Consider the following 20,088-nt stretch of genomic DNA (forward strand, 5'->3'; position numbering starts at 1 on the left):
TATAGCGGGGCCCCAAGTTTTCCTCCCATCTCCCAGGCCCTCTGAAGCCCCCATCGAGTGGCAGTGCAGTGGATCAAGACCATCCCAGCGGTAGATGCTACCGTCAAGGCTCGGAAACTACAGCTCCTCTTCTTAGCAGAGCCTGTGGAAAGCAAGACATTTCCAAGTTCCGTCTTCAAGATGGCCTCCGACCATAGATGTTTCCGGTGAGACTAGTGATGAACACGAGCTCCACCCACAGCATTTTGTTCCTCTGTGATAGTTTTAGGATGAAGAGCCGAAACTAAGGGTGAGAACCCTGCGTGATCAGTTCTTGAAGCACAATAGAAGAAAACGAAACAAAACAAGAACCCCACTAAAGCAACACGCAAGTGGTTGATGAGCAGTCACAAAATGGCTTCCTCCAAAATGGGAAGCAACGCGAGGGATGCATGTGAAGGTGAACATGAGGAAGGTTCCACAGAGCAGGGGCTGGATTGCTCTTCAAATATGCCAGGTTCCCTCTGGCAGAAATGAGGAAGCGCTGGCTGAAGTATGTGCAGGGGCGGGAGGTCGCGGGTAGGGCGAGGGGTGAATGGAGACCTTGCTCTCACCGCTCCACTTGTCCATACCCTTCTGTAATTATCCGTTTTCCTTGCAGTTGGTCTGTGTGCATATACAGGAGGAGACCTCCATCCTGTATGGGTTGAATAGGGCTTCGGGTCAGCCTCTCTAGTGGCGGGCTGCATTCCGTGATTGGGGCCCTAGGCCTGGCAGCCAAAGGCTGATGCTTTCTCTTTGAGCAGCTCCCAGCATAAATGGCAGCTCCAGCTTCCTGTAAGAGACGAGATAGCATCAGTAGCAGCATTCCTCCGAACTCTTGGGCCCCAGCCTAACCACCTCGATGTCTGGTAACTCCCATTTTCCTTTGACTTTTATAATTCAGAGATCAAGTCCTTGTCCTGAAGGCTCGCAAAGTCAACCAATCAGTGGAAAGGGAACACAGAGCGATCAGAGCAACCGTTACAAAAAGCCCCTTAGTTGCACCCCATAGCCAGCCATAGTGGGCCTGTACTAGTTCCCTTGAGGCTCACACCTCCCGCCTCCCCCGATGTCACAGCTACACATCTGAGAAGCATGTCTTTGACCCATCCATTGACATTTCATCTGGCTGTACTGTGCCTCAGTTTCCTCATGTGTCCTTTGTTAATAGTCGGTCCCACCTCATAGGGTAGGGATAATTACATGAGACAAAAGCAAAAAGCCCTTAGCGCAAGGCCTGCACCATAATAAGGGATCAATAAAAGGTGGGTATGATAGCTGCTGCTGCTGCTGCTGCTGCCGCTGTGGCTGTTACCGAGTTCATCATCGTTACCTTCTGGGGGCTCAGCCACTGGGGGATTTAAACAGTACATGTGATAGCCTCGATCGCAGTCATCACAGAAGAGTAGCTGGTCCTGGCAGATACAGAGAGGAGGAGAGAGATGCAATTACTTGAGGATTACTTCCTCCCACTTATTCCTCTCTCTTATTTCCATAGATCAACTTTCCAAACCTTATTTGGGGTCCCCACTGTCCCTTAAATGTGACTTATATTTTATTGACACCTGAAATTCACCCTCTGCCTCTCCAAATCCTTTACCGCCTTTGGCTTGTCTCAGGGTTTCTATTACTGTGATGAAACACCATGACAAAAAGCAAGTTTGGGGGGGAAAGTGTTTATTCAGCTTACACTTCCACAATGCTGTTCACCACTGAAGGACGTCAGGACAGGAACTCACACAGGGCAGGAACTTGGAGGCAGGAGCTGATGCAGAGGCCATGGAGGGGTGCTGCTTACTGGCTTGCTCACCTGGCTTGCTCAGCTTGCTTTCTTTTTCTTTTCTTTCTTTTTTTTTTTTTTTTTATTATTAACTTGAGTATTTCTTATATACATTTCGAGTGTTATTCCCTTTCCCGGTTTCCGGGCAAACATCCCCCTAACCCCTCCTCCTCCTCTTCTTTATGGGTGTTCCCCTCCCCACCCTCCCCCCATTGCTGCCCTCCCCCCAACAATCACGTTCACTGGGGGTTCAGTCTTAGCAGGACCCAGGGCTTCCCCTTCCACTGGTGATCTTACTAGGATATTCATTGCTACCTATGCAGTTGGAGCCCAGGGTCAGTCCATGTATAGTCTTTAGGTAGTGTCAGCTTGCTTTCTTATAGAACCCAAGACCACCAGCCCAGGGATGGTACCACCCACAATGGGCTGGGCCCTCCCACATTGATTACTAATTGATCAAATGCCTTAGAGCTGGATCTCATGGAGGCATTTCCTCAACTGAGGCTTTTTTTCTCTCTCTGATGACTCTAGCTTGTGTCACGTGGACACACAAAACCATCCAGTACAGGGCTCTTCTCAACTCATTATCTTAGAAGTCTTCCATGATGGCTACCTTACACTCAAACTCACAGAGATTCCTTGTCCTGAACTGCCATGACCAGTAATGTTATGGCTTTCTCTGCCTCCACTCCACGCAATATGACAATGGCCTACTACAGGAATCGAATTTCTTCTGTTTCATCTGTGCAGTGGACAACAGCTGTACTTGGTGGTGGCATCTGTGACATTTCAGAACTCCATTAGGCTTTAAACATATGTGTTAAGAAAAGCCTCCTCCCTGGCTAGGGGCAGGAGCCTGGGCTTGCGGGGGTGGGGAGAAATGAATGTATCAGTTGTTCTAGAAGTGGAAGACAGTCACACAGGTGAAGGGTGGTGGGTGATAGCCTGAAGTAAGGCTGTAGCAGTGAAATGAGGAAACAGTCACCAACTGGTATGGTTACCTGGGCTGTGGTATAGATAGCCACTGGAACATGAGCAAGAAAGTGGCCACGGGGGCTAGTGAGAGAGGACAGCCTCAACTATAGATCCAAGGTCACCAGGGAGGGTTGACCTGGAGACTAGAGATCAGGACAGAGGCCTAGGCCTGAGCTATGGCTTTGGAAGTTCCTGCTGATTTGACAGCAAAGGAAGGTCTTAGGAGAGGAAGTCCAGAGTGTGTGACAGCAGATGTCTCTGAAATGGGGCTCACGAGATGAGATGCACAATTGTGTAGATGGGTAGACGTGTATATTTTGAGAAAACGTGTATTTCTGAAAATAGAGTGAATCCACAGCTTTCACTGAAGATCAGTGACCTCAAGGAAAGTCAAGAACATACTGTCATGAGAGAACATTTCTCAGAAAAAGAGACAGGAAAGAAGGAAGAGCAGTGCCAGACAACTATGTGTGACAAACGTGTTTGCACCCTTACAGTTGGATTCTTTTGGGGGCAGGGGAGCCCAGTCTAGGGTGAGCTTCCTTTTTGTGTTAATGCTGTGGCAGTGGTTACTGATGTCTTTAGGACGTCACTGAAGTCACTTGTCTTCATACCACAGCCAAACCCTATCGGTCCACAGCTTCCTTTGGCTTTGATGCCACAGTGTACCTTCTGGGAGTCAAGCTGGTGTGCTGGCTTCCACTCTCTTCCCTGACTGAGCTTCTTTTCGTCTCTTTAGTCTCTGCTGTCCCTTAATGCTAACCCCCAGGTAAAATACAAATTTAAAGGAGTTCTAACTCCCAAATCTAAGAAGCTGGGTCCATGGAAGTTTGCAGTGCCGGAGGGGTAGGAATCTCATTCTGGGAATGGCAGGAGATGTATAAGAAAATCCCCAAGGTCCCAGCCACAACTCTACTCATCTATGGACTCCCACTAAGGCTCTGTGTTAACACGCTCAATAAGACCAAAGTCTAGAATCAACCGCCAGCCAAAATGAGACCAGCTGAATAAAAAAACAAAAAACAAAAAAGTGAAACCCTAGAGAGTATGGCTGTAGATCATGGTGGAAGGGCTTCTGGGATATTCAATGAAAAAATTCAGAATGGAGAAAGCACACCTTCCTCTTACCATTTGGCTATGGATTTAACATACAACACACATGCTTACACTTAAAAGAAACATAAAGACAACATTCATAATTTTAAGGGGCCATATGTAAGCAAAGAAGGAAGCTAGCCAAAGTGGAAGCTAGACTTTCATGAATGCATTGTTCTTTCTAGCTTTGTTTGTAGAACTAATTTGTACAGTCATAAAACAAAATTGAAATCTTACTCTGCTCTTAAAAGTGAATTTGCCGGGGCTGGGGATTTAGCTCAGTGGTAGAGCGCTTGCCTAGGAAGCACAAGGCCCTGGGTTCGGTCCCCAGCTCCGAAAAAAAGACCAAAAAAAAAAAAAAAGTGAATTTGCCATGGTGAATATCTAGCTAATGATACAACTACAGATAGGAAGTATTTTGGGTGACTACCTACTACCTATCTTTTTATGTTGATTTTCATTTGGTTCAGGGTCTTGCTATGTAGCCTAGTCTGGCTTCGACCTTTATTTCTGCCCCTGCCTCCAGAGTACCCAGCCAATATGTGATACTAACAACAAGGGTAAATGTGTGTGTGTGTGTGTGTGTGTGTGTGTGTGTGTGTGTGTGTGTGTGTTAGCAATTATACTATTGATGATAATATTTGAACTGGTTATCTGAGACAGCTGGTTGTAGGTGTATCAGATGTGTGACAGTGATGGTACCCACTGAGAAGCAAACGTTTTACATGACCAAAGGAAGGCAGAGACATGAGATCAGTGAATTAATAGGAAAACCACATAGTTAGTTCTGGATGCCATCCAGAAATATTTCAGTAAATAAATGTTGCATTTTATCTTTTCAATAAACAAAAATATGTTCTCGCTCTGCCACTGAAAATGTCTGAAAAAAATGACCAACACTGTAAACATCAGCCCCTCTAGACCAGCAATCTACGGGAGGTGGGGTTTTATACTCGCACATGAAGTGTATAGATATCTTCCTTTGTTCAAAAGTAGGTAAGCTACCAAAGATCCTGTGGAAAGGGAACCTGAATGTTCCCACAAACGGAAGAAAATTTTGACTGCAATGGATGGAAACAAAATATATTTAAGTTCTTCAGTTGATAAAGATAGTATTTTAAAGACTGAGGGAGAGGTTAGGGAAATTGGACACTTTTATTTACTTTGATACCATTATAGACTTAGAGGAAAGTTGCAGATGTGACAGTTTCTCTATTCTCTATGTTGCTTTTGCAAACAGTAACACTTAGGTAGAACTGTGGAGAGCGAGATGGCTGCTGGTGTTACTAACTGGTCTACCCAAGGGCTCTAATTTCCTCCATCTTCTCCCTTACTTTCTCTTTTCTAGGATCCTACAGCACTTACTCTTGTTTTGAGGGGGTGAGATCAGTTTATTTATTTATTTATTGTTGGGGATTGGGTACATACTAGAGCTTCCAAGTGGAAGTCAGAGGACAACTCGACGGGGATGGGAGGGGACTATCTCACTGGCCTTCTTTGTATATTGAGGGACAGGGTTTTATGTAACCAGGCTAGCCTCAAAATTACCATGTAGCCAAGAACAACCTTAAACTCCGGACCCTCCTCTTCTACCTCCAAATGCTAGGATTACAGGTGTGAGCTACCACGACCAGTTCACACAGTACCAGAGACAGAACTCAAGGCTCCATGGCTGCTACATAAACTCTCAGCCAAGTCCAGCTACATCCCTAAGTTTAGTTGTATTTTCTTTGTGTCCCTCAATCTGTGGCATTTCCAGTTTATCTTTCACTACCTTGACAAATTTTAATCAATAAATTATATAGGTTGGCGATTTGATATATGTTTAGAATATATTCTGGTTGGGCTCCCCTGCAACCTCTCTCTTATTTCTCTCCCACCCTTGAGAACCCCCATTCTATCTTACAAACCTCTTTCTCCCATATCATAACATTTTGTTTTGTTTTGTGTCCCACAGAGTTTAACTGGGGCATTTATGTGACCCTAGGATTGGAAATGTCCATTAGAGTCTGGTGGGCTCATCTGTCAGCACACAAGTGGATACTACATCCCGCCCCATGCAGTCCCATTACATTGCAACAGTAGTAGAGTCCTGTGAGTCCCTTTCCTTCTGTAGCTGACTGCTAGAAAGGCCTGACTTGTGAGGACCCACGGCAGCTATGTATTCATGGCTTCCGAGCCATGGCCTGCTTAGAGGATAGCATGTCAGAGACCTCATCTTTGGTCCTTGCGTTCTTTCCACCCCACCTTCCACAGTGATCCTGAAGAGGGCACTGTAAATATTTTCTCTAGGGCTCTATATTCTCAGCATCTCTGAAAGTCTGAATACACCTCTGTCCAGAAAAACTGCTGCTTCCCTGATTAAGATCGGGGGAAGCCTTCATGGGCACACAGGGGCTGTTTATGCTGTCAGGAATGTGAAGCTTCTGAAGAGTGGGGTTGGGGATTTCATAAGCATCGTTGGATGTTTTAAGCTAGATTTTTCCCATGTATGAAGGCTATGGCGATGACTGTGAATGTAGTTACTAATTTTCCTTTGGTACTATGGAATCAGAGACATATTTTGAGTTTGTGCAAATATCCTGCCTCACATAATTTCACTTGCCACATTTTAAAAATTAATGTGATGGTTCTTGCCTAACTGTGGGGCTGGCCTCTGATTTCCCCTTCTGTGTTTATTCATTGGTACACTACTCTAAGGAAGTGTGCTCTGTCTTCTTAGCCTTCCTTCTTTCGTCCTTCCCTCTCTCCCTCTCTCCCTCCCTCCCTATCTTTACTATCCATCCAACTTCATACTGTAAGAAGGGATATTTGTGTATTCTTTATATTACAAGACAACCGTATCATTGTTTTCTTTCTTTCTCAGTTGTTCCTGTTTACCATTAAGTGCTCCTTCAGGTTGATTTTCTCCTTCAGACACACTCCATTACTTTTTTTATATATAACACAACCCTACCTTCTGGCATCAAAAGGTATTTAACCATGTTCTGTGTAGTTGATACCTGAGCCCTGGCACCAGTCATTTCTCTAAGAACCTCTCGCTCTCTTTACTAGAGAATACTACTTAGAAGAACCAATCTCCGGGTGTTGGGTGTCCTCCTTATTTCTAGGTCCTTACTAGGTCTGAAGATGGGCAATGTTAGTGCCCAGAGCGATGGTACTGGGGAAGTGCCAGAGACCTCCAGGAGAAGGGCCTAGTAGCTGGGCTTTAAGTCACTGCAGATATGTTTTGAAAGGGACTGTGGGGCCTGGGTACTCACTCTCATTCCTATTCTCCCCTCCCTCTCTCCCCACTCTCTCCTCCCACTCTCTCTCTCCCTCCCTCCTCTCTCTCCCTCCCCCATCTCTCTCCTCCTCCCTCTCCCTCTCCCTCCCCTACTCCTTCTCTCTCCCTCTTCCTTTCTTTTTGTTAAAGAACTGTTTTATTCGTCGTCACATGATTTCCCTGTTAAGTGTCCTCACCAAAACTCCAAAACAGTTTGGTCACTTGATCTTGAACTGAAACCTTCATAACCTCCAAAACCATGAGTTAGATAACTCCTTTCTCTTTACAAATTAATTGTCTCAGGCACATTGCTATAGCAATGAGAGGCTGACTAACTTTGCCAACAAATCTAGGAAATAAATGTATGCATATAAATATATCCATATCGAGGTCTATATGTATAAACATAGATACTTCCTATATTAAAAACCATGAGTACACACACACACACATACACACACAAACACGCACATGCAAATTCACACACAACACACACAAACACACACACAAACACACACACAAACACACACACAAACACACACATACACACACACATACACATATACATACACCACACACACATACACACACACAAACTCACACATACACATACACCACACACACACATACACACACAAACTCACACATACACATACACCACACACACACATACACACAAACACACACACATACACACACATACACACACACAGAAACACACACACAGAAACACACACACACACAGACACACACACAGACACACACAAACACACACACACAAACACACATACCCACACACAGAAACACACACACAGAAACACACACACAGAAACACACACAAACACACACAGAGACACACACACAAACACACACAGAGACACACACACAAACACAGACACACACAGACACACACAGACACACACACACAGACACACAGAAACACACACACAGACACACACACACAGACACACATACCCACACACAGAAACACACACACACACAAACACACACACAGACACACAGAAACACACACACACAAACACACACACAGACACACAGAAACACACACACAAACACACATACACACAGACACACAAACACATATACACACAGACACACACATACAAACACACACACACAAACACACACATACACACAAACACACACACAGACACACACACAAACACAGACACACACAGACACATACACACACAGACACACACAAACACACACATACACACACGTAAACACACACATACACACACATACACACACGCAAACACACACATACACACACATATACACACACAAACACACACACACACACACACACAAAAGCCACAGGATTTAGCCTTGCCCCCTCCTGTCTTATGTTATTCTTTTTTCCCACTTCCACTTTATTTTTAAATTTATTTAAAAACACTCACATCATGTCACACTTCCTCTTTTCTCATTCCTCTTCCCCTTCTCCTCCAAGACAGGCCAGCCCCCTCTGCATATCACCCCCATCCCTCCCCAGCTCCAGTTAATCAAGTCACTGCAGGACTAGGCATCTTCCACTGAGGCCAGACACAGTGGTTAAGTTAGGGGAACAGGATGCACAGGCAACATATTCAGAGACAGCCCCTGCCTCAGTTGTTGGGGGACCCACATAAAGACCAAGCTGCACATCTTCTACACAAGTGCAGGGAGCCGAGGTCCAGCCTGTGCTAGCTCTTTGGTTGGTGATTCAGACTCTGGAAGCCACCAAGGGTCCAGGCTAGTTGTTGCTGTTGGTCTCCCTGTGGAGTCCCTGTCCTCTTCAGGGCCCTCAATCCTTCCCTCAACTGTTCCGTAAGAATCCCCGAGCTCCATCTAATGCTTGGCTGTGGGTCTCTGTGTCTCTTTCCATTACTCTGGCTTTTAGAACTATGAGTCTCCATCACAGCAGTCAGTTACTCATTTAGACAGACATAATACATATGAAGTCATTTCAGAATTACTAATCCGTATACCCATGAAAATAAATTTCTTAGCTAGGGCACAGCATTTGCAGTGCAGCTGTGTCTGTCTTTAGCCTTGCAGCACAGTCAAAACACCATTTTCCAAGACAATGTAGGCTGACTATTCCCTTGCTCCTCAGTCTGGTCATGCGATCTGCTTGTTGTGTAGCTAGAGTCGTTGGTTACTGTTTACACCATTTTAGCTTCCCTAGCCTCCCAGTTGGCATTAAATATGTATCAGTCTGTGAAACGTTCTCCTGACCCAAGTTATCTAAAATGAGTATCCCAGGGACATGCTGGTCCTCCTGTAGCTCCACATCACAGCTTTCTCCTCCCCATCTCCATCCACTCCTGAAAATAACCACCCCTCATCTCCTTGTTTATTCTTTTACATAAGTGTGCACAGCTATGTGTGGGTTTCCTTATGTAACAGTTTCCTTACAACAAATGGGCCCACCATCAATAGATGCTGCATTTAACTTTGGATTTGTCCACTTATGGAAATTATTACACATCCATGCCTAGATAGTCTCCCCGTTCTTTATACAGTTGCATAGTACTTCATCACACACCCGTACCAACGCCTGGCTGATTGTTTTTCTATGTGTGTACATAGAGGTTACTTCTGGTTTTCCTAATTAATAAATCACCTCGCACTCATATATTTCTTTAGTGGGATGTGCCCTTCAGGGTAGATTCTCACAGATGGGATGGCTCAGTCAAAATTAAGTGTGTAGTAGTTTGGTTAGGGATCACCAAACCCCTCGTTCCAGAAGGGCCATACCTCTTTGCCCACCCTCCAGCACTAGATACAAGAACCAATTATCTCATAGCTTCCTAAATTGTTATACTTGAAAAACTTCTGTTCGTCAGGAGAGGAACAGGACCTTGGTTTTGTTTTGAGTCTCTTTTATTATGTGAGTATTTATGGCAAGGCTTGGGGCTTGTCCTTATATTGTTTGTGAATCATCTTTGATACATGTTTCTTCTCGTCTATCAAGTACCTGCTTCTCTGTCTCCCATTCACCAGAGCTCTTCACATCCTGGGGCCGCGGACCTTCCCCGGTACCTCTTACAGATACATCTTCCCATCTCGTCCATCATCCTTGGGGAGTATTGTGGTTTTGACTATGCACATTTTCATAGAGTTTAATTTTTTTCAGTATTTCATTTTATTGTGTCTCTATTTTTGAGCCAACTGGAAAATCTTTCTCAGTGTTGAAATGAAAGAAGAATCTGGTACTGCTCTGGTCCTAGTTTTTACATTTAAATTCCCAGTCTTTTTTTGGAGATAGCTGCTATGCCTGGTGTGAGATATGAAGCTAATTTTGTCTTTTCCCCAATGGCTCCCCTATTGTCCCAGCATCATTCATTAAGAAGTCTACCTTTGACATGGCAATTTTAGATGCAACCTTTATCCTGTACCATATTCCCCTATGTAGGTGGTTCTATTCATAGGTTTCTATTCTCTCCCAACTGGCCATTTGTCCATTCACCTATCACTACCACACTGTTCCACTCTGAGGGCTCCCCCCAATGGTTTAATGTCTGCTAGTTCCTGTTTTCAGTGCAGTTTATCGAATTTCTTTGGCTACTTTCTTTTTTGAGTCAGGGTTTTATATAGCCCAGGCTGGCCCAAAGTTAACTATGTAGGCAAGGGTGATCAAGGTTGATGTTGAACTTCTGATCCTCCTGCTTCTACCTCCCAAACACTGTTCCCAGGCATGCACTACTCTGCCTGACTTCTACTGTACTGAGCATTGAACTCAGGATTTCATGCATACTATAAAGTACTTTATAGCCTAGATAAAACCTTGGCCCTTCCTCTGCTATCCAGTCCTCCTCCTCCTCTTTCTCCTCCTCCTCCTCCTCCTCCTCCTCCTCTTCCTCCTCTTCCTTCTCCTCCTCCTCCTCCTCCAGAGGAACATAAGTTTCCGCTTGCCTAACACCACAAAACAAACTTGTTGATATTGTTGTTGCTCCCGGTGTCCATTTGCAAATTAACATGGGCATAACTGATAACTCTGCAGAATTGAATCATTTTATCATGAGACCTCCTTCCACTTGACCTTTGTAGTTTCAAATGTACTTAAATTTAGTTTTTACCTTTGTGAGATTTGTTTTTAACTGTGTCTGTCTATCTCTCTGACTGACTGTGTGTGGGTATGTACACACGACAGCAGGCATTGGCAGCGCTGAGAGGGATCTCCTGGTCCAGCTGAAGATACAGACGGTGGTGAGCAACCTGGGGTAGATGCTGGAAACAGAACTCAGATCTTCTGCAAGAGCAGTACATGCTCTAAACCACGGAGCCACCTCTCCAGCCCCTGGTTTCCCCTTTGTAGATTCAGGTTAGCCTTATCATTGATTCTCCATGGTTTCCCAGATGTACTGTCACATCACGTGAAAATGGTGTCTTAATACAGGTTAAATATCCTGCATTTGGAGTGCTTGAAACAGAAGCATTTCTGATTTGTGTGTATATAATGAGGTATCTTTGAGTTGACATCCAAAGAGAAGGGCAAAGTTCTTATGGTTTGTATATGTTTTACACACATGTCCTAAAGGTGATCTTATGCAGTATTTTCTAATGATTTTATGCATGAAATAGAGTTCTGGGCTGTAGAATTGTCCACGTGTCGGTAACCATGAAGCTCTGGCTTGTAGAGCATCCTGTGGATCAGCTGGAAAGATGGCTCAGTTGGGGAATTGCCTGCTGCACAAATCTGAGGACCTGGGTTCAGGCCCCAGCACCCGTGTAAAAGCTAGGTGTAGCAGTGCACACCGGACACCCCAGCTTTGGGTAGAGGAAGCCATGTCTGGAGATAAAAGGACCCCTGGAGCTCACTGGCTAGCCCAACTGAGAAGTTTTGGAATCAGTGAGCTATCAGTCTCCAAAGTTACAGTGGGGAGTGATAGAGGGAGAGAGACAGCTGATGTGGAAATCCAGACTCCACATGTGCAAACACATGGGTGCATACACATACCTACATGAACACATATGTATAATGCACACATAAAGGATAAAGTAATAGTACGTATCATATAAGATGGGACACAATGTCTACTGTTGAAGCTGGGACAGAGTGTATCAGCTTCCTAATTCTCTTGGCCATCGTACAGCTTTGAAATAATTTGTGATGAAAAAAAGCTGTTGAGTATTTTGTATTCCTTGTATTTGCCATGTCATCCAAGTGAGATCATACACTAGAATTCGGTGACAACAGCCGAGAGCATCCCACTCAAAGCACTGGTCATCATCATAGGTACTAAACCCTGGAGAGCAGGTGGCCAGGCTGCTAAGCATTATGGCCAAGAAGACATTCCCTGCTGGCCACCTCTGGCAGCTTTTCCTTAAGGCTCAGGGACCCCAGGGGTTGTAGAGGCTAGAAAGACTGTCATTTTCTCCAGGAACCCAGTACCCAGAGTCCTATCTCCCCTCCACCTCTCAGAAGATCCACAACCCCTTCAGTCTTTTCCTGCTACCAGGAGAGCCCCAACTCACATCATTCTCCGAGGTCCCACACAGGATACAGGATTTGCATTCTATGCACTGCCACTTGTAGGTCTTAACTGCCTCAGTCATATTCAGAGTGAACTGCAGGCAAGTTGGGTGACCTGAAAGAAGTCAAAGCAACAGAGTTAGGACAATACCAGTGTGTAGAGAGGCACGGGTACCACAGGCTGGAAAACAGCCTGGGAGTCTCAATGGGGCTCTACCATTACCACCTCCGATCACGTCATGTAGAAGCCAAATGAAGAGATGGGCTTTCACCTTCTCACTAAATACCATCATCCAGTTTCTCTATGCTAAGAGCCATGTCCCCCATAGTTACAGTAAGTAGAGCAGAAAGCTGTCACCAGAAAGCACTAAAAAGGGTGTTACGGTGCACACAGCCCAAGGCAGCACAGCCTGGTGGGAGGTATCAATCAGCATTACCTTTGAAGCCCCAAGTGAAGCCAGAACAACTTATCAGAGGTACTTAGAGCTAGGACCTCCTGTTCACACTGCCCGAGTGTGTCAGGATCGTATAAGGTTAGCAGGAGTAATAGATGACATTTTATGGTTGGGTATCCAGGCCCATAATCAAGAGATGGGCAAAAGCCCAAACCCTGAACAGTCACGGGGACACAAGAAGAAAGGGCTCTGGCAGGGAAGGCAAAGGCATGACTATCCCTACAAATGACCAGATCTGTCTCTGTTTCTACCTCTATTCTCCATCTCAAGTGTCATAGCTGAATTGGGAGAGGGACTTTAAGCTGTGACCATAGAACACATAGCACCGAAGGGATGCCTGAGGCTTGACCCACCAAGCAGGACTCCATCAGTCCCCACTGAGTCTGAAGAGCAAAGCCAGCAGTGAGTGAACAAGCTGGGAGCTACAGAAAGGGCAGACCCTTGGCCTTTTAAGGAAAGAGAAACTGGATGGGATTCCCCAGGTTTCCCAGGGCTGTGACCTGGATGGGCAAAGCCCAGCACTGACTCTATGGTAAAGAACCAGCAGCTTAGCCCAGGGCCTTCTCCAGAGCTCCCTCCGCATAGAACATTGTGCCACCTCTTTCATATGAAGGATTTTTGTCCTTTAAAAGACATTATAAACAGGGCCACCAATCAGAGGCAGCATCACTTACCAAGTGTGCTCACAGACAGGCTTCTAAGTGCTACCCCTACCCCTCGGCAGAGCCACATCCCAGCAGGAACTCCATGGTTCCCATTTGAATCTTCAGACCAAGCTCATTCAGGTGAAATACTGGCTAGTCCATCAGCGTAAGGACTTACCAGGCTCGGGGCTCCCTAAATATAAACCACACTGAGGTTTCTGAGCGTTTGCATTGAAGGAGAAATAGGTAGTGGTGTGAGAATAGGACAAGGAGAAGAAACCAGAATGAGGCCTTAAACTAAAACCCTGCACAAATGTCCCATTGATTTTCTAGAATATATCATATAGTATTATCTGAAAAGAATACAAGTCAACCCATTTCCCGTGCTAGCCTCCTAGAGTGAAAATGGAATGTGAGTAAGGGCACATTTTCAGCTGAGGACTCCGTGGTGTGGGCCACAAGTGCCCAGGTTCTCTGACAGGACATTGCTGAAAAGGATGGTGTTGGGATCCTAGGACGCACACCTACTTGGCAAGGTGGCTTTGTCCAGTTCCCTGGCCTGGGGCTATACCTCAGCCATAAACAGCCAGCCTATACAAAGTGGTCATTAACACCTCAGCTGGCTGTTACACTATGTAGAAAAAATACTACGTGAGCAAGAGACCCTAAGTAAGCCCTCCAAAGAGACCTCAAGTTACTAAACCTGCGTACATCTATTCAATCACTATTGGGTGACTAGCACCATAAAACAAAACTGTGTTGGAGAAGGAAACCAATGGGAGCTCCTAGTCAGAGAGGTCAAGGAAACTCTCCTGGGGATGCTAACTGGGTGGGAAGGAGAGATGGAGACAGGTGAAGGGGCCAGCCAGTGAGTGCAGGCTCTGAGCAACAGGGAGCTTTGCAAAGTAGAAGAAAGAGAAAGACCATTGACCATGATTGTAGTCTTCTTGGCAAAATTATGGGGCAGGAGGCCACCAAGGAGACGCTGACACCAGACTAAATAGTCACTTATAGTCCTTATTTAAGCATTTGGGCCTCTAAAGTCATTGAGGGCTTTCAAGCAGAACAAAGGCCAGATGACTGTATTTAAGAAGCATTCTTAGGCATAGAGGACCTTGAAGCTGAGGATGCCACTTTGGATGTGAGCAGCTACGCGTGTGATAAGACGGCACAGAACTATACGGAGGGACTCGTCAAACATTCACAGACATGCATAGATAGGCACACAAACGTATGAGGCACACAGCAAAGTCCGCCAAGGGCGTAGGGTCCCAATAGCTTGGCTGTATGTGGGTATCTAAGATGCTCCTCACTGGGGGAAAGGTACACGGGACCACCATCATCTCATGCAAACCTATAATTACTTCCAAACTGATGAAAAGATATTTTAAAATAAGACTATACAAATGAAAATGTTCGTCATCGGGAAGAAGTGGCGGGTAGGAGAGAAAGCCCAGAAAGAATTTGCAGTGAGGCTGAGGAGGTACAAGAACTTTTGCCTGGATTGGTTTAAAGACTGGTGCAGCCCGCAGAAGAGAGACAAAGAGGAAGGCACTCTTAGGTCAAAATGGCAGGCATCAAGCGGGTGGCTGGATGGTTTTTGAAAGTGGTATTGTAATACTGCAGGATTTGATAAACTGGGGTTAATGCGAGATGATACAATGCATGAAACTGAAGATATAAAAGAAGCTATAAGAAGACTTCCTGAGACCTTTATCTGCTTTTTTCAAATGTTTATTTTATTTATTTTGGAGACAGAGTCTTTTTTTCCTTAATTTTTTAAAAGATGTATTTATTTATTATATATAAGTACACTGTAGCTGTCTTCAGACACACCAGAAGAGGGCATCTGATCTCATTACAGATGGTTGTGAGCCACCATGTGGTTGCTGGGAATTGAACTCAGGACCTCTGGAAGAGCGGTCAGTGCTCTTAACCACTGAGCCATCTCTCCAGCCCCACCCCACCCCCAGGGCCTTTATAATGACAGAATGTTTTAGATTAAGAGAGCCCTAGACCTGACTATGAGGCATTAGATCTTGCCTAAGGATCAATGGACAAAATATGAGGACAAATTCTACCTTGAATCCTATCTGAAGAAGGTTATTCAGGAAAGAAAGGAGAGAGAAGAGTGGGTGAAGAAATGATCTTGTAGTTAAGATCTGTGGGTACACCTGGTCTCAGCATATTTTTATGAAGTTATTTTAACCTGAATCACAAATTTAAGAAATAGTTGCTCTACATTTGCGTCACTTTAAATAAATGTCTATTGTAATCAATAAAAAATAAAAAAGAAGGACTAGGCTCAGGTGGAAACCTGAAGGGGGTGGGGGAACGACAGAAATTGACTCATCTGGAGAAATATCCTCAAGTATCTGAATGAAGGAATTAGGTAGAGGGCAGTGAAGTCCCCTGGAATGAGAAACACTATGGGGAGCTTGTGGCCATCCTGGTGAAGAGGATCCAGTCTTTCTGAGCAGTGCAAGTTGGATCAGGGAGCTGAACATACTGTTGAGAGTTCAAAAGACTAGGGATTTAAAATAGAAACTTAAGGCCAGGCATGATGGCACAACTTTAATCCCAGCACTCCAGAGCCAGTGGCCCGCAGATCTCTCTGAGCTCTAGGCTAGCCAAGGCTACCCAGAGACATTGTCTAAAAAAACTTAAGATTGATCTTGCTAACTAGGTGTTAATTGAAAATATGAGAATCAATAAAAGTAGCAAAAGGAGAACAAGAGAAGAAAGAAAAGAGAAGAAAGGGGGAGAGAATTTTTTTTCTATATCTAGGACTAAGCTTTGAGGAACCATCTATTTAAAGACAGAATTGCTAGGGATGGAAGACGCACTTCTAAATCTTCCTGGGGAGCCAAGAGCAAGATCTTGGGCAATGTGTTCCAGACTACCCTGGGCTACCAAGTGAGACCCTAGCTTAAAAATAAATTAAAGAAAATGATTGCAAAAAGAACCAGTAAAGGAATCAGAAGCAAGTTGGGCAAGTATGGGGTGATGTAGCTAAAAGGAGAGATTTCCGAGATGGGTTGGCAGTGTGACAATGCCATTGTTCCATAAAGACCCTGAACGAGGGAGTATTGTCTATGGCCATACTCGTCCTGAATGTGTCCAATCTTGTCTGAGTGAGGGAGTGTTGACAGATCAGTGCAAATGCTGTCCTGCTAATAATAACATTTCCCATGGCGCCATCTTCCCGAGGAAGGAAGGTCAGCACATTCCATGGCCTGGAACTTGGCGGGCAGCTGCACTGGAGCATCTGCCTAGGAGGGGCTGGGTAGACTGCGTGATCCACCCGTCCACCACTGCAACAGCTAGTCAGCAGCCTACTCCATGGCCAAGTTCTCCTACAGGCATGTCCAGTCTTTGACATTGAGACGTGATATTGTCTACCAGGTTGAGACTTGGGAACTGCATAATTGAGTTACATAACAACAACAACATGATAATCTCATAATTTTTACAACTTTGTGTTAGAGGACCAGCTCAGAACCCAAGGCACTGTTCAAGTGAGAGCAGAAAATGGGGCACAGGAATGTTCTTACAACTTCTCTACTAGGGAGGAAGAAGTGTAAAAAGTTTAGTAGCTATACAGATGGGCCCAAAAGCTAAGTCCAGAACTAAGTCACCTGCCTGTGCCACCACAGCAAGTTGGCCATTCTCCCCAAAACTAGAAGAAACACTTGCTATGTCAAACTTCAAGAATCCGACTTCTTATCTACTGTGGAAAGGAAATGAGAGTGTATACTGTTGGACGGAAGGCAAAGAAAGCTTCTAAAGAAAGCAATGGAAGCTGGCTTTGTCCAGAATGTTTAAAGCCCATGTAAGTAGGAGAGGAGAAGGCACAAGTCTTTTCAGTCCCAGAGTGGAAGAGAAGAGGAGCACATTGCTGTAAAGCACTTTACTGAGATCATTTCCTACTTGACTGCTCTTTTGTAAAGTTGACCGCCATCTTTAAATGTACTTACTTGAAAACTAAGAATTTTTGCTTAATCTTTTACAAATTTCTTTTTATTTTATTTTTGTATGAGTGTTTTGCTGCATGTATGTATATGTACCATGTGTGTACAGTGCCCTCGAGGGCAGAAGAGGGCATCAGAACCCAGAACTGGAGTTACAGATGGTTGTGAGCTGCCCAGTGGCTGCTGGGAACTGAACCCCAGAGCAGTAAGTTCTCTTAACCACTATGCCATCTCTCCAGTCCACCATCTTTCTTAAAGTAAAGAATATCTATACTGTTATTTAGCTCAATGTATTGAAAGTTAGACAACCTACTCCAAGTTCCCTTGGGGCAATTGGTCAATGAGACATTTCTAAGATTCCAGTTGGTGAAAATTTAAAAAGTGTTGGTCGGGTCTTTGGCTCAGTGGTAGGCTACATGCCTAGTGAATTCAAGAGCCTGGGTTGTCTACAGCACAGAAGAAGGGGTGAAGAGGGAAGGAAGGAGAGGGGGAAGTAGGAAGGGAAGGAGGAAGGAAGAAAAATGAAGGAGATGTTGGTGTAGGAAAGAAGGTAAGAAGGAACTACCATATAGGTGATTTCATTCCAATGGAATCATTAAAAGTCAAGTCTGTGCTCCAAATTCATATCCAATAGTGAACTGGGTGTGAAGATGCATTCTTCGTTCCTACTAATCTGCTCCCAAACTGATTCCAACCCTCCCTAGAATTTCAGACAGGACATGTCACCCACAGCCAGCCATTCTGGAAGCCGGACCCCTGAACGGGGCTTTCAGATAACAAGATTTGACTTCGTGGGGCTGTTTCAGCAATAGGATTAGGAAGGAAGCCAAGGCAGACTGGAAACCTTCTCAGACACGAGAGGGCACACCGAGGAGACGAGGTGCGGCGTGTTCATGACATCACAGTCTACAGAGCTCATAAGAAAAGGCAAAATGGGCATCTGAAAGCAGTGACCACTGCCCAGCCACTCAGACGACACATCTGTCTGCACAGGACATTGTGCCCGGGCGATGAGCATAGTCAATCAAATGCACAGAAAGGGCTCAGCTGGAGCCAGAAGGAACTGACAGAAAAACCCCAGGCAAAAACCAGAGTTGGTTTCATAACCACCCACCCCTGCTTGGATTCTCGTACACAGCCAACCTTTCAAGGAAAATGACACTAAGTACACCTCACTGATTGAGCTCACATTCTGATTGAGGCTTAGAAGCTAACGCGTGTCTCTAACTTGTCAATTTCATGCAGCACACACTCTCATGCAGTGAAATTCAGTTCACTTCTAAGCAACCCTGGGCTGAAATAAATACACAAAGCGCTATGATGCTTTTCTTGCATTATACTCTCTATTAGACGGCTTTTTTTTATTTCATTGCTGCTAATACTTAATTTTGACTTGGGTAGGGCACATCACTGATTAAATTAAAGATGGGGGTGCACTTACCTTGTGAGGTATGTGCTTGAACCATAAATAAAGAGGCTATGAAGAAGGGCGAGGCTAGCAGGCCTATTATTTATTCATTGTGAAGTTATAAACATCTAATTATGTCTAATTATGTTTTACTACCTTATTTGTCAATGTTGAGCTTTTTAAAAATAATTTCTCAGTGAAGAAGACCCTGGAGATCTATGGTTCTCTTAAAAGTATGTGTAAGCCGCCGCAGAGAGCCCTTGGGCAGCACCCCGCGAGCAAACTTGAGCCTCAGGACCACAGGTAAGACCAACTTGTCTGCTGCAAGAGAGCTGCCTGGTGAGATTGGGACACACAGAGGCAGAGTTCATCTAGGACCGGGCACGTCCTGTGTTTGCCGGAGGTCCCACGCCCGAGGATCCCGGCCCGCAGCAGCTCTCTGCTCCCAGAACCCGTGGGAAAGAGACCTCACCGCCTGGTCAGGTGGGCACTCCTGAGGCTGCAGAGCGGAAGAGACCACCAACACTGCCCACCCCTGCCCACATCCCTGGCCCAAGAGGAAACTGTATAAGGCCTCTGGGCTCCCGTGGGGGAGGGCCCAGGAGCGGCAGGACCCCTGCCTGAGACACCGCCGGAACCTGAGGGAAACAGACCGGATAAACAGTTCTCTGCACCCAAATCCCGTGGGAGTGAGCTGAACCTTCAGAGAGGCAGACAAGCCTGGGAAACCAGAAGAGACTGCTCTCTGTACATACATCTCGGACGCCAGAGGAAAACACCAAAGGCCATCTGGAACCCTGGTGCACTGAAGCTCCTGGAAGGGGCGGCACAGGTCTTCCTGGTTGCTGCCACCGCAGAGAGCCCTTGGGCAGCACCCCGCCTGGTGAACTCAAGACACAGGCCCACAGGAACAGCTGAAGACCTGCAGAGAGGAAAAACTACACGCCCGAAAGCAGAACACTCTGTCCCCATAACTGACTGAAAGAGAG

At 45.4% G+C, this 20,088-nt stretch overlaps 1 protein-coding gene across 4 annotated transcripts in view; it reads right to left on the minus strand.

Annotated features, from left to right (window-relative positions):
* Positions 1-351: 351 nt before the first annotated feature.
* Positions 352-20,088, minus strand: part of Dpf3 (double PHD fingers 3) — a 278,933-nt gene continuing 259,196 nt past the window's right edge. For all 4 annotated transcript variants that reach the window (XM_008764749.4, XM_008764747.3, XM_039112021.2 and 1 more), the window contains 3 exons: positions 12,624-12,736; positions 1,355-1,436; positions 352-814 (listed from right to left, as the gene is read on the minus strand). In XM_008764749.4, the coding sequence (XP_008762971.1) occupies positions 744-814; positions 1,355-1,436; positions 12,624-12,736 (266 nt within the window). In that variant the 3' untranslated portion in view covers positions 352-743. The remainder of the gene's footprint in view (positions 815-1,354; positions 1,437-12,623; positions 12,737-20,088) is intronic.

This window comes from Rattus norvegicus, chromosome 6 (genome assembly GCF_036323735.1).
Source record: "Rattus norvegicus strain BN/NHsdMcwi chromosome 6, GRCr8, whole genome shotgun sequence".
Classification (NCBI taxonomy): Eukaryota; Metazoa; Chordata; class Mammalia; order Rodentia; family Muridae; genus Rattus; species Rattus norvegicus.